This window comes from Pseudophryne corroboree, chromosome 5 (assembly GCF_028390025.1).
Source record: "Pseudophryne corroboree isolate aPseCor3 chromosome 5, aPseCor3.hap2, whole genome shotgun sequence".
Lineage (NCBI taxonomy): Eukaryota > Metazoa > Chordata > Amphibia > Anura > Myobatrachidae > Pseudophryne > Pseudophryne corroboree.
The window spans coordinates 770,043,467-770,058,515 of NC_086448.1; the positions used below are offsets into that span (position 1 = coordinate 770,043,467).

Consider the following 15,049-nt stretch of genomic DNA (forward strand, 5'->3'; position numbering starts at 1 on the left):
TCTTGCTTCCAGTGCATTAAAAAAAACTCCTTTCCCTCTTTTTATAAAATGTCTGGAGCAATATATAGTTTATAAAAAAAATGTAATAAGTAAAAAAAATAATAAAGACACGGCTTGTCAAGTGTTTTACATACAAGAAATTCCAATCAGGATAGGAATTGCATATAGGCCCTCATTCCGAGTTGTTCGCTCGCAAGCTGCTTTTAGCAGCATTGCACACGCTAAGCCGCCGCCTACTGGGAGTGAATCTTAGCATAGTAAAATTGCGAACGAAAGATTCTCAAAATTGCGAATAGAAATTTCTAAGCAGTTTCTGAGTAGCTCGACACTTACTCTGCCACTGTGATCAGTTCAGTCAGTTTCGTTCCTGGTTTGACGTCACAAACACACCCAGCGTTCGCCCAGACACTCCCCCGTTTCTCCAGCCACTCCCGCGTTTTTCCCAGAAACGGCAGCGTTTTTTCACACACACCCATAAAACGGCCAGTTTCCGCCCAGAAACACCCACTTCCTGTCAATCACACTCCGATCACCAGAACGAAGAAAAAACCTTGTAATGCCGTGAGTAAAATACCTAACTTAATAGCAAATTTAGTTAGCGCAGCCGCAGTGCGAACATTGCGCATGCGCAGTTTGCGGAAAATCACTGCGATGCGATGAAAAAGAACGAGCGAACAACTCGGAATGAGGGCCATAAACTGAAATCGGACGGGTTGGGAGAGGGGGGCGGGGTAATGGCGAGGGAGTGTGGGCGGCTTATAGCCAAAAGTGTACATTTTGTGCTTGTGTGTGTGTGAGCGTGCTGTGTTTCATCTAAATGATATCAGCATATCAGGATCATACAAAACATACCTAATAATTGCCACTCGCAGGTACGGTTAATTAACTGTATGGCTCAATGATTTCTACCTACCACCCTGCTTGGAATGTTTATGTTGCATCATCCTCATGTATACAGTATTTGTGTGTAGTCCACTCATCTCATTGTTTCATCTGATAACACTTATTGTTTTTCATTTTGACTGCGTTTGTTAAGGTTGTACAATGGTGCAAGTGCATGGGCAGATCATGTAGTGAATGGTTCCGCTGAGTCCCCAGGGTAAGTACAGCGTAGTGTGGCAGCAGTAGCTCTAACTCTACCCCATTAACAGTGGGAGACATTTATGTGATGAGGTGAAAAGGTAAAAAGTGGTGATATCTCTACCAGCCAATCGGATGTTTTAGCATTCATTTTCAAAACTGCACACAGTAGCAAAATAGAATCCTATTGGTTGCTGTGGTGGGTAACATTACCTTTCACCTCTGCACCAACTGGTTGTTCCTTAGTTTTCTCCCCGCATGTATTGTGTGTTGTTTACTTTAGTTTGATTCTATACTGTATGGTAAGTGTGACTCTTCATTCTGTTATGTGTAGAGAAGACGGGACGATGTTCAATTCTGTAACGTTATTCTTTTTCATCATTTTACTCCATGAGAATGACTGGGGCCGCAGCCCATTAATCTGAAATGTTTCATGCTTGTAGAAATACAGTATTTACCATATACATCTATTTATCCACAACAGGTTTAGGATTCTGAAAAAATAAATGTGTAAAGATGAAAGTGATGTGTCTTCCCCTGTACACTACTCCACATACTTACCTTCTTTTCCCATATGTGCGCCGAAGTTCCGGGGAGCCCAGGTGGCAAGGGCAATGCTGTGACACCTGGAACTGTGTCATCACGGCCCCGCCCCCATGACGTGATGCTGTGATTCACTGATTTAGGTTGCAGGGCGGCTTCAGAATGATGCATTTTACAGAGAATGGCGTCATCACTTCCTACCCTGCCCGCTTCACTAGAGAAGAGGGCGAGATGATGTAGGGCTGTCTACTCTCCCTGGAGCTGGGGGAACTGACCCAAATTTGGGAGCCTCTTTGAAATTCGGGGAGAGTAAGCCGGTATGCACTCCATTGGCTCCCATTGTCGGTGTCGGCACCCGCAGTGTAGATTGTGGGTACATTTTAGTGCTGTGTGATGTTCGTAGCTGTATCTGAGTTACAGTCATTTGTCTCCAGTAAGATGAGTATTCGTCTGTGTCTTCTTTGTAACACAGTTTAAAGCGTACTCAACACTTATACCTGACTCCACATTAAACAGATATCTCAACGGACAGAACGTAACTAAGCATGTTACACTTACTGTGTGCTGTGTAGTGTCTTCTATAGTCACCTTTTTACATTCCAACGTGAAGCTCGTTTAGATTTTGGTCAATCATGAATATCCATGAGTAGTAATGAGAGTGTGAGCAGCCCATGTCCTGGCAGGAGCGTGCTCATTGTAGTCCTATGACATCATCGCACCGCCAGCTACCAGTACATTGGGTCTGACAGGTCAGGGTTACAGGAACTATTACACCTCCTATCTTTGCAGCTTATGGAATCGGGACAAAGTTGTGACTGCTTCATGAAAGAGGCATGGACACATCGCAATGGGGTTTTGTCTGGCATTTTCAAAGTGCTACGCTGATTCTTCTGGGTTCCAAACACCCATCCACTGCTGCCAACCACCGGTGGCAGGTGTGCACAGCACCTGTTAACCAATGCTCTGCTATCCAGTCCCATCTGAATCGGAACATTCGGGTGGAATGGCACACGGCAGTTATGAGTAAAGGAAAGGACATAGTTTTTGCCTCTTTTTTTTATTTTGTTATTTTTTTTTACAGTGGTGCTTGTGAATAAATGTACAATGCAACTAGAATCTTACTCAGGCTGTACTATTATTGTTTAGAACAGGTTCACTTTAAAGAACAATTCCAATTTAGGTGTTTTTATGAACAGCCTGTTACACGGGTTGGTTATGCGTGACTGGTCAGCATAACTCCGTCGGGGGGGGGCAAGCGCAACAAGCCCCCAACGCTGCGGGCTCGGTGGAGACTTGCGGTTGCCACAGGTTCTATTCCCACTCTTTGGGGGTTGTGGGAATAGTCCCTGCTAGTCAGCATGCCGACTTACGGGATTCTCAGGGGGCCTCCCTGTTACACATATCCTATATACATAGGGGTGGGGGTGCCATGGGGGCCTCGTCCCCTCCAATCATTTGAGAGGCGCCAGTCACTGCTGTTCGGAGAGCAGTGTTCTGCCTTCGTCACAGTACAGAGCTGGAGGGCACTAAGACCTGCCGAGGCTCTCACAGCAGGTCCATCCTGCCACAGTCGCTACTGCGCGTCCATGACATGGGTCTCCCTCTCCACCGGCGTCCATCCACGGATGAAACCCGAGCTCCCCGGACCCTGCCGCACCTTTTGTGTCTCTAATTAGTTTCCCTAGAGCCTTTGCAACATCCTTAATTGCATTGATTAGCAGAGAGATGCACTGGTGTATCTATAATAGGTGCAGGGTGTGGGGTGCACACAGGCCTCGGTCTATGCACACCCTGCACCCATAGACTTATATTTCTCCTTCCGGAGTCCTGCGGCAGCCGGTGCTACAGACATAAATCACTGGGACAAAGGTGCGGCGCCCATTTTTCCAGCGATTTGCGCAGTAGATATGGAGCAGGCGCCATGTGCCATGTTCCCAGAGTCCTTGTGCCAGACTCCGGACGCTGCCAAAGAGGAAGGTACCTACACGGAGCCTGCACACGTGTCCCCTCCTCTCTTAATCCAACCCATGGGGAGATGGTTTCCTTGAACACACCGCATCTTACAATGCTTGCTCTGATAAGCGGGTCCCTCCTCCTCGGCCAGCGACATATGTCCAGTGATATTTGGGAAGATGGCACTAGAGAGCAAAGATGCTGGCATAGTGGCAGAACCTTTACTTTCAATGTGCGGCACCATCTTCCTGGAGATGTCAATGGGTAGATGGCGCAGGACTCGGAGGAGGAGGGACCCACTTCCCAGAACAAGGTAAGTATACTCGGGTAACGGGGTTGGGGGGGGGGGGACAGCCAGTGCAGGTAGTAATTATTTACTGCCGCTCCCACCCCCTTGGCAGCAGCAGAAATAATTATGTTTTCAGATGCATCTTATGCACCAGGAATATGACTGGGACAAGTGCGCAACAAACCAAGCGTGCGGACAGATTGCCACACTGGCAAAGCTCCTTATAACTGTACATACAGGAAGAAGTATGCATTTACTTCCATGCATGCAATGTGGGAGCATTTATGGCTGACTTAAATTCAGGGCTGGATTACAGCGGGGCGGTCGTCTAGGGGGGTCCACACAGGCGCAACCATTGTCACAAAGGTGACCCTTAAGGTACCAGGTCGAACTTGCAGCTATTGGGGGTGCGAGGGGGGGGGGGTTGGGCACATCCAAAAAATGGACCACTTCTATGTTCTCCTTACCGTCGGCCACGCTCCTCTGTCTCCAGACTGCACAGGTCTTGAAGACTCCTGTGGTCTCACTGATGACTGGCACGGGCATGTCATATAACATCATTATGTCAGCGCCGCTGCCGGGAGGCAGCCTGGGAACAGGTAGCAACAGGGACTAGACTTATGATCAGGCAGCACTGGAGACAAGGACCACGACTCGTGGTCCTTGTCTCCAGTGCTGCCTGATCATAAGTCTAGTCCCTGTTGCTACCTGTTCCCAGGCTGCCTCCCGGCAGCGGCGCTGACATAATGATGTTATATGACATGCCCGTGCCAGTCATCAGTGAGACCACAGGAGTCTTCAAGACCTGTGCAGTCTGGAGACAGAGGAGCGTGGCCGACGGTAAGGAGAACATAGAAGTGGTCCATTTTTTGGATGTGCCCAACCCCCCCCCCCTCGCACCCCCAATAGCTGCAAGTTAGTTGGGCCCCCTACAGACCCTAATCTGCTGCCACTTACATTCCACACTGCGTCACATCCTGGTTTTATTACCAAAACCCAAATTGGTGCAAATCTCTAGCTGCACCTGGGATCGGTATGATATCCCGCCAATCATAATCCCGACGGTCTATATACCGACACCCATTGACCGATGGTCGAAATCCCGACAAGGTCTAAATACCGACACGGACTAAATACCGACATGTAAAATACAGACAAGGTCTAAATACCGACATGTAAAATGCCGACAGGTCGAAATACCGACATGCATTTTTTGACGTTTTTTTGTGTGTATGTCGACATAAATCAACATGGACACCATATAAAGTGTACCGCGTCCCCTCGCATGGCTCGCTGCGCTCGCCATGCTTCGGGCACGGTGCCTCGCTGCGCTCGGCACACTATTATATTCCCCCTCCAGGTCCACTGGGACGGTAAAGTATGAACAAGTCGGTTTTAATAAAAAAAATCATGAAAAACTTGTGTCGGTATTTCGACCTGTCGGCATTTTACATGTCGGTATTTAGACCTTGTCGGTATTTTACATGTCGGTATTTAGTCCGTGTCGGTATTTAGACCTTGTCGGGATTTCGACCATCGGTCAATGGGTGTCGGTATATAGTCCGTCGGGATTATGATTGGAGGTAAAGCGACTGCATCCCCTGCACCTACCTTGGAATAGTCAGCTATGCAGAAAATTCCATATACTGTAGTTATATCTTCTGGAGGATTGTTGTATGCTTTCACATTGCAGAGATCGTGTATTGATTGGTGTAATAAGTGGTATTAAATGTTCACTGCAAGTTAAAGAAATATGAGTCATAAGTGGTTTACACTTACATATATCATTAACATTTTAGTCAGTTATTCGTGGTTTGCTTTAATGCATCTGAAAATACAGCTGTGTACTTATTATTGCCAGTTATTTATTATTATTTATTACCAGTTATTTATATAGCGCACACATATTCCGTAGCGCTTTTACAGAGAATATTTGCCCATTCACATCAGTTCCTGTTCCAGTGGAGCTTACAATCTATATTCCCTACCACATGTACACACTTACACATTCTCGCTAGGGTTAATTTTGTTGGGAGCAATTAACCTACCAGTATATTTTTGGATTGTGGGAGGAAACCAGAGTACCCGGAGGAAACCCATGCCAGTATGGGGAGAATATACAAACTCCACACAGGGCCATGGTGGGAATTGAACCCATGACCTCAGTGCTGTGAGACAGTAATGCTAACTATTACACTATCCGTATTGCCCTACTTATGTAACAATATCACAATGTGAGGATAGTTTGCAGATTACACTCAGGGCCGGTTCTGGCGCGCTGAGCGCCCCGGGCGACAATAGGGGGCGTGGCTTCGTACAGGGGGCGTGGTCATTTACGCCCCCTGTACAGACTGAAATGATGTGCGGCGCGCGATGACGTCATCGCGCACCGCACAGTAAAGGACCTCTCCACGAAGGGAAACTAGACGCGTACGCGTCTAGTTTCCCGCGGCAGCAGGCGGGCAGCGGGGGGCACACAGCAGCAGCGGATCTTGCCCTGGTGCGGCGCCCTCCGGACGGCGCCCTGCGCCCTCCGGAAGGCGGCGCCCCGGGCAAAAGTCCTGCTTGCCCGTGGCAAGATCCGCTACTGATTACACTCTAACTATGATGTAAATTTGTGTGTGGTCGCGGGGTGGCTTAAAGGGCTTTTTCAGCATTATTAACTATGTTGATTTGATGCATAGGGGGGAATTCAATTGTTGGCAATTGCCTTCACCCAGCCGAGTCAGTGTGGCATTTGTGAATTGGGCATTAAGCCGGGCAGGCGAAGGGTGCAGGAAGGGGTGCCGTTGCTGGCATTTAAATGCTGCAGCAATCGTAATCCGCATCCTTCGCTGGAATTGAATTCCCCTAATACTCTTTATTATTATTATTATTATTATCTCTGTTTATTTGTGCTTTCTAACATGTCAGATACTGTCCGAATAAATGTCAGTGTTATTTGTAACACTTAAACAGTGTCTACACCCATATCAATAAAATATCCATTCACTTAGTGAAGTCATTCCCTCAGGTAAAGGAGATTTGTAACCACCCGGACGAGTGAATGTGAGTCAGTGTTGTAGTGCTGAACATTGATGGTCCTTACATTTAGGTGGACCTTTTATCCACGCACAGCTGAGGCAGCCTGTGAGCTGGATCAGCATTAAGTGAAATGCAGTGTACCAGTCCACCAGAACCAGTCCTGGGCAGGAGTCAGTGATGGTTTCCACCAGTGCCGTAATTAGGAACCAGTCCTGGGCAGGAGTCAGTGATGGTTTCCACCAGTGCCGTAACTAGGAACCAGTCCTGGGCAGGAGTCAGTGATGGTTTCCACCAGTGCCGTAATTAGGAACCAGTCCTGGGCAGGAGTCAGTGATGGTTTCCACCAGTGCCGTAACTAGGAACCAGTCCTGGGCAGGAGTCAGTGATGGTTTCCACCAGTGCCGTAACTAGGAACCAGTCCTGGGCAGGAGTCAGTGATGGTTTCCACCAGTGCCGTAACTAGGAACCAGTCCTGGGCAGGAGTCAGTGATGGTTTCCACCAGTGCCGTAACTAGGAACCAGTCCTGGGCAGGAGTCAGTGATGGTTTCCACCAGTGCCGTAACTAGGAACCAGTCCTGGGCAGGAGTCAGTGATGGTTTCCACCAGTGCCGTAACTAGGAACCAGTCCTGGGCAGGAGTCAGTGATGGTTTCCACCAGTGCCGTAACTAGGAACCAGTCCTGGGCAGGAGTCAGTGATGGTTTCCACCAGTGCCGTAACTAGGAACCAGTCCTGGGCAGGAGTCAGTGATGGTTTCCACCAGTGCCGTAACTAGGAACCAGTCCTGGGCAGGAGTCAGTGATGGTTTCCACCAGTGCCGTAACTAGGAACCAGTCCTGGGCAGGAGTCAGTGATGGTTTCCACCAGTGCCGTAACTAGACATTTTAGTGCTGTGTGCCAGAAACAGCATCGCCGTGTGTGACCCCCCGCCCCCCCCCCCATATACAAAACAGGGCAAGTGCACGCTGTAGGCACACACAAAAAATATAGAGGCATGGCTTAATGGGGGGAAGGAGCGTGGCCACAGAGCTCCCTTTTACAAATTATGGCAGCAGAGCCCCCCTTTTTACACATTAAGCAAGCAGAGTTCCCTTTTTGTACACATTAGGCAGACAGAGTCCCCCTTTTTTACAGATTACAACAGTAGAGTCCCCCTTTTTACACATTAGGCAGGCAGAGTCCTCCTTTTTTACAGATTACAACAGCAGAGTCCCCCTTTTTACACATTAGGCAGGCAGAGTCCCCCTTTTTACACGGAAAGAGAGCAGAGAGATATAGAGAGAGAGAAAGAAAGTTTTATATTTACCTATGACCAGCTGGCAAGCATCTCCTCTTCTTCCACCCGAGTCCTCCCCCAGCTAGCAGCTCCTCAGGGCGCAGGGCAGAGACTAGTAAGCTACCGTGAGACGTCTGATGTGGCATCCAGGGCTGTCAATGACAGGCAGAGGAGGCAGAGACCCAGGAGCTGGCGGCTGTGGCAGCGCTCCCGAGTCACTTGCAGGGCAGCGGCGGCGGGGTACAGGCGGCGCTGGTGGAACTCGGAGGGACTGCCTGAGATAGCGGCCAGGCAGAGTAGAAGGCAGCGCTTCCAAGTCCCGTGCAGAGGCGGCACGGGAGTCAGGCGGTGGTGGGAGACAGGCTGCGGCGGGAGACTGGTGGGGACTGACTGGAGGTAGCGGCCGTATGCGGGAGATGGGTGTGCTGCCGATGGTATGCCTTCAGTGCATTTGCGCTGTGGGCAAGGCACCATCGGCACACACTTAGTTACGGCCCTGGTTTCCACATAGTCCCACAGCCCGGCTGCCTCCACAAGCGACACGAAATATACTTTGAGTGCAAAACACAAAGGGGGTCATTCCGAGTTGTTCGCTCGTTGCCGATTTTCGTTATACTGCGATTAGTCGCTAACTGTGCATGGTACGCAGAGCGCATACGCTTAGTTATTTTACTATAAACTTAGCTGTTTTGCTGTAGCATCTGCGGCGCTTTTCAGTCGCACTGGTGTTCGGTAAATGATTGACAGGAAAGGGGCGTTTCTGGGTGGTAACTCAGCGTTTTCCCGGCATTGGCTAAAAAACGCAGGCGTGTCAGGGAAAAACGCGGGAGTGTCTGGAGAAACAGGGGAGCGGCTGGGTGAACGCAGGGCGTGTTTGTGACGTCAAACCAGGAACGAAACGGGCTGAGCTGATCGCTATGTGTGAGTAAGTCTCGAGCTACTCAGAAACTGCTAAGAAATTTCTATTCGCAATTCTGCTAATCTTTCGTTCGCAAGTCTGCTATGCTAAGATACACTCCCAGAGGGCGGCGGCCTAGCGTGTGCAATGCTGCTAAAATCAGATAGCGAGCGAACAACTCGGAATGACCCCCAAAGTGCACAGAGCTGCTGACATAGGACACACAATTAGGAAACACTATGCAATATCTTTAGTCCTCTGACAGTACTTGCAGCTTTTATTATGTGCATATTTCAAGGACCTTTTGTCTGTGCAATATTTTAATACACAAATAAGGTAAGTCACAATAGCTGAGCATATATGGATATCGAGGTGCAAACTCACACATGGGCAGGGGTGGACATAGTCACATATGGTTGGGGGAAGTCAGACATGGGGGAGCAAAAATTCGTATGAGAAGGGGGGTGGGCAGACACCTATGGAAAGCTTGATGAGCAGATACCTATGAGAAGGGGATGGGCAGTCACCTATGGGCAGGGGTGTGGCTAGATACCTATGGGAAGGGGGGGGACAGAGACATATATGGCTATATAGAAGCTGACAAACAAACAGGACGAGAAGAACATGTAGGGGAGATTTGTACTGAGACGCTCACTGACGGTTTCGCAGATCTGCTTGTGCCTCAGTTTCTCTATGGTTCCCACCATAAGACCACTGTGGCAAGTAAGACGCTGGTGCCAAAACCACTGCGTAAAAAGACGCAGTCGCTGGCTGTGACACACATGCTGCACCCCTGTCACCTCCTGTGCTAATAGGCGGCACAACCCCGCTGCTCAGATGGCAGACTGATGCAGCTACACACACACACGTCAGTCCCTAAGGTAATGGGCAGGTCCCTCAGGCAGTGGGGCACAACCTCCACTGGCTGGGCCAGTTGTCCAGCATTGCTCAAAATTATTGGCCGGCGGCCGAGGGCAAAACTCAGTGTTGATCTGGGCAGCGGTGGACCCCTTAGTCCCCAGGGAACCCAGCCAGGGATAGGCTGGCCCACAGGGGTACATGGGAACCCCCCCTCCGGTAGGACCCACTGCCTGGAGGCCCACCTCCTCCTCGAGATCAGTTTTTTTATTTATACATTATACCTATCTTACCGGACTCACAGGATTATGGTGTTTTTCCTACGGTGCATTGTTGTTATTACTCTGGTAAATTATCATGCATGGACTAGTAGTATTTACGGGTTCAGTAGGACAAGATACCGGCGGTCTAAATACTGAAGCCGGCATCCCGATGTGTGAAATAAGACAGGGGTGAGGTATTTTTCCCCTACCGCCTAACCTTCCCTTCCCACAGCCTATCCCTAACCTCCCCAGGTAGTGCCTAAACCTACCCCCTCCCCTTCCCTACAGCCTAAACCTCCACCCATAGTGCCTAAACCTAACCTCCCCCCCAGTGGTGCTTAACACTAAAGGGGCAGACTAGATGGGCCAAGTGGTTCTTATCTGCCGTCAAATTCTATGTTTCTATGTAACACTAAACCCCCCTCCCCACAGCCTATCCCTAACCCCACCCTCTCCCGCAGCCTTAACCTAACCCCCTGTATGGCGCATAAACCTAAATACCCCCCTAATCCCCATGGCCCTAGCCCTAACCCGCGTGCTCTACTTACATTTGGAATGCCGGCTGTCGGGATGCTGGCGTCGGTCTCCTGACCCTGACGGGATTCTTTTGTTTGCATTGTGATAGGTGTCAGGATTCTGGAAACGGTATTCCAACTGCTGGGATCCGGACAGCCGGCACCTTAACCGCATCCCGTATTTACTATATTTATCAAGGGACCCAGACCATGCACTAATTAATGGTTATCCAAACCTCTGTGATGGCTGGCCACACCCCTAAACGTGGGCCCCTATAACTGTATTCCCCCAGTGGGCCCTTCACCCAGTCCGACAGCGGCCCCAGTGCAGTTCACCTGCAGCCTTTTGTTTAATAAGGCTGTTGCTTTTAAAGTTCAGTGTCCAGTTGTCAACCCATAAATCCTTCATGTTTGTAGCATATTGTGGTCTTGCATTTAAATAATAAATAAATGAAATGTTATGTAAGTACTGGTAGTGTACATGTCTATATACCCATATCGACAGGAAAAGCATTACTTACCTTTTGCAGTTGCCCATTTTTTGGATTGTGATACCCTTCATGACCTGTAGAGGGAGTCCAGTTAGTCAATTGCAAATCACTATGCTAAATGTACAGTAACAAGACTTTGTAATACGATTTCATATATCTCCAGTGTATGTCATTATTTTTCTTTATAATTGATATAGCCTCTTTAATTTTTTTACATTTTTGTACATGTGTTCAGGTTTAACAACAGTATAGGGAAGTAACATTATCTTTAGTAAATTAACATAATGGTCTATTTTCTGTACTTGCTATTTTCTACACAGTATAACTAAACATGTTAAAAAAAAAAATCACGACTGTTCTATTTTTGTTTGTTTTTTTTAATTTAATTTAATTTAATTTTTTATTGAGTGCAAACTTATAGTGTTGGGTCAAGTGAAAAAAAAAAATCTAAACAGAAGATCAACTGAGCGGCTTTTTGACTAACATTACAGGAATTGTGAAGCGGCAGATAGACACCCATATCAGAGATCCAGGTCCACAGAACAACGGCCTGTACTTGAGCGGACCAACTGCCGCTCCAGATCCACTGAGCGCCCTGACTCAAACCTCATGAGGTCGATGCCTTCATTAATGACGGGAAGATCTGCCCCTCCTTCACCTGCCTTATCGAGGTGAAAACCAACAATGGCTGAGCCTAATTCTTCTCTTACCCCCCCCCCCCCCCCTCCCCCCACAGAATCACCATTTTATTTTCCCAGTAGCTCTCCAGTCTCTGTCATTCTTGGCTGATCACGTTTTTTAACTGTAGATACTAACGTTTCCGACCGTTAACACACTACTTATATTCTTTGCTGGATATAATAGTGTGGGTGCCATTGTACGTTGTTTACTAACCGTATTAAACCGCATTTGTTTCGTGATTTTTATTCCATTGTTCAGGAATCCTGGTTTCTTAATTCATAGAGCACACCCCATACCAATCATGTCTTCTCTTGCAGAATGAATACTTTGTTTGTCCTCATCAGACATTGCTTAACAAATTACTTCATGTCACCATATAATTGTTTTCTTCAAAGTGGAGGTTTTCTCTCTTAAGTGTAGCCGTTAATAAGTCCAGAAAGCCGTATCTTGTACAAAGAAAGCATTGGTACAGCCTGACGGACAAGACCTAACCATTTCTCGTTTTGTTGATCTGGCCTGTACGACATGTTTTCTTTTTCCTCACGGAAGATATAATTTTCAGCACTTATTAACCTATTATAAATCACTAGAGATTTTTTTATGGTTAAAAAAAAAAAAAAAAAAAGGCTTTTATGTGAATAAATATAAACTTATTTTTCATTGTATCTTTCAAAACATCTTGTTGGTAAAATGCCTTGCATGACACAATTTCATCTAGATTAGAGTCTAACAAGAAAATGTTTCTTGGTGACTGAAATAGTAATTGTTCAGTGTTTCAAAGTGTAGCCGCAAAGTCTTGTAAGCGAAGCATTATTACAGGGGTATGCAATGTATACGGCCCTAAAGCTGCTTTGGAACTACACATCCTAGCATGCCCTGCCACAGTTTTTCTAGTAAGGCATGCTAAAGCTCTGGCAGGGCATGCTGGGATGTGTAGTTCCACAGCAGCTGGAGGGCCATATGTTGAATTCCCGTGAATGGTATAGGGGTAGAGTTTGTAGAAACACAAACCATCTTCAGTTGACTTCAACATACAGGCTTCCACATTGTCTACTGCAGCTCTTACTAAATGCACTGCTTTATCACCTAAATTTTCATCTGTGCATCACAAGCATGTTTTTGTTAGATCAGGATATAAAGACTTGGTTGAAAAGCACAGAAGGAAGCCTAAAAGATAAAATTATGTATTCTTATAAACGTTGCAATTAATAAAATTAATTTTTAGTCAAAAACTTTAGAGAACACGATATTGCTATCAGGGATTTAGATCGTGACCAATAAACATTTCCATAGAGGAATTACTAGTCGTAGGGTTTGTCTGCTCAAATCAACTGAGTCCGCTTAAAGAGTGCAGACCATATTACCTGTATTAAACATGTAGTGTAGGGTAAAAGCTTATTTAATAGTAGGCATCACCCATTTTTTATTTTATTTCCTAATCTCCCTTTGAGTAGATGATTTGAATATCATCATTATAGAATTTATTTTTCTGTTGCCTTATGGTTGAAATATAGAACTTGAGATTGTTGTTAATGAATTCTGTATCTACTTTCTGCAGCTATAAATACAGCTGGTTTAATCAGGTGATTTGCAAGCAGGCATTCCCTGATGACCCATTTCTCACTCTGTTCTCGAAACATCTACATTCATTACCATTTTCAACTCATCTTGCTGCAGAAAGTAAATACAAGTGCTGCATTTCATCCATAAAGCATTAAAATAAAAATAATAATGATTTGCAAGTTTTGGTATAAATTTAGGGATGGGTAATAACCTAAAAAGAGATTGTGGTGGCTTCAATATGTTGCCGTTCTCCAATTGGTACATTTGACAATTTGAAAACTTTTTAACATAATCCAAACACCACCATTTGTAGTTTTAGTACTTTATCAATCACAGCAGTTTATACATGTGTATCTTCTGTAGCAAGAAGTCCACTCATTGCCCTATGGTGTATGCATGCACCTTCCAGTAGGAGGCAGTCATCTGTTAAATCTATGCTTGATGTGATTTATAATGGTTACTCTGTCTCACCACTTTTTTTCACCATCTTAATTAACTTTTATTAATTTTTTATTCATCATGTGCCATAACAGTTTCTTTACTGTAATTAAGTATTAACCTGTCTGATTATATTGTCTCAGTGTATCAATTCAGTGGAAAGCTGACATGTGAATATTGGCTTCTTTCTCTTCTGTGTTTGCTGTGCCACTTGCAAAGCTTTTAGTTGTGTTAATGTCACCGCAAGATTTCAGATAGCAACCAATGTAGAGATTGAAATAGTTTCGGCATGCAGATTTGTGTGAGTCTTTTAGATGACTTAATTTAAACCCAGCTAAATCCAAATCCCTTTCCTTAGACTGGAAATCAGTTTAAACATACAGTAGCTGCTGTAAAAGTGTGTAGTATATATTTTAACTGTTTGCATTTTATTTAAACATATGTCTTTTAGGGCTCATCCTCACACCGGCTCTGTTCAAACCAGCCCCTCAGGCACCCCGTTAGCAGGACGTAGAGGCCGTCAGCTGCCCCAACTCCCACCCAAGGGGTCGCTGGAACGAAGTAAGTCTAATTTTTACTAAGGAGAAAACTTACTTAACTCTACTGGTTACAGGTGACATCATTTATTACAGATACGGATGGCATTAACCAATAGAAACCTGTGTGCTAAAGCTTTGAATATGTTTGCAAGGTCACACAGTGTGATCTGTACATGCAATTCTAACTGAGGCATCGCATCCATCCATTGCATCAAAATGGCTGACTTTTCCGCAATCAAGTATGTTACTAGTTCCTCTGAAATTGGAATATGGATGTTGTGGTACTTCTTAAGTTCACTGCTTTGAAATCCTATCATGTATTGAGTAATTAGGTGATAACAGTGTTGGAACTGCTGATAAGTATTTTATTTGGACACCTATAAAATTGCAGTGTGATCTAATTCGGCAAAAGGTAAGGGGTGACAATTGTGAATCAAGTTTTAAAAAACATAAAGAGAACCTCTTTTGCCTATAAACACCTAAGAAAGCCACGAGACTGCCTTCTGGCTGCAGTTCACTAGGAACCAGTTACATAGTTCACAACATTATAAAATACTGTCCAGCGAGAATTTTACTGCTGAACCAGTGCATAAGGGCTCATCGTCTTCAGTCCCATCTGTATGAACTGCAATGCGCTA

At 46.0% G+C, this 15,049-nt stretch overlaps 1 protein-coding gene across 48 annotated transcripts in view; it reads left to right on the plus strand.

The window, feature by feature from the left end:
• The window catches only part of RIMS2 (regulating synaptic membrane exocytosis 2), a 995,106-nt gene that overhangs the window by 741,120 nt on the left and 238,937 nt on the right, over positions 1-15,049 (plus strand). For 33 of the 48 annotated variants that reach the window (XM_063924252.1, XM_063924249.1, XM_063924250.1 and 30 more), the window contains 2 exons: positions 11,682-11,861; positions 14,324-14,433. In XM_063924252.1, the coding sequence (XP_063780322.1) occupies positions 11,682-11,861; positions 14,324-14,433 (290 nt within the window). The remainder of the gene's footprint in view (positions 1-11,681; positions 11,862-14,323; positions 14,434-15,049) is intronic. The other 15 variants (XM_063924259.1, XM_063924274.1, XM_063924265.1 and 12 more) reach the window with 1 other exon arrangement.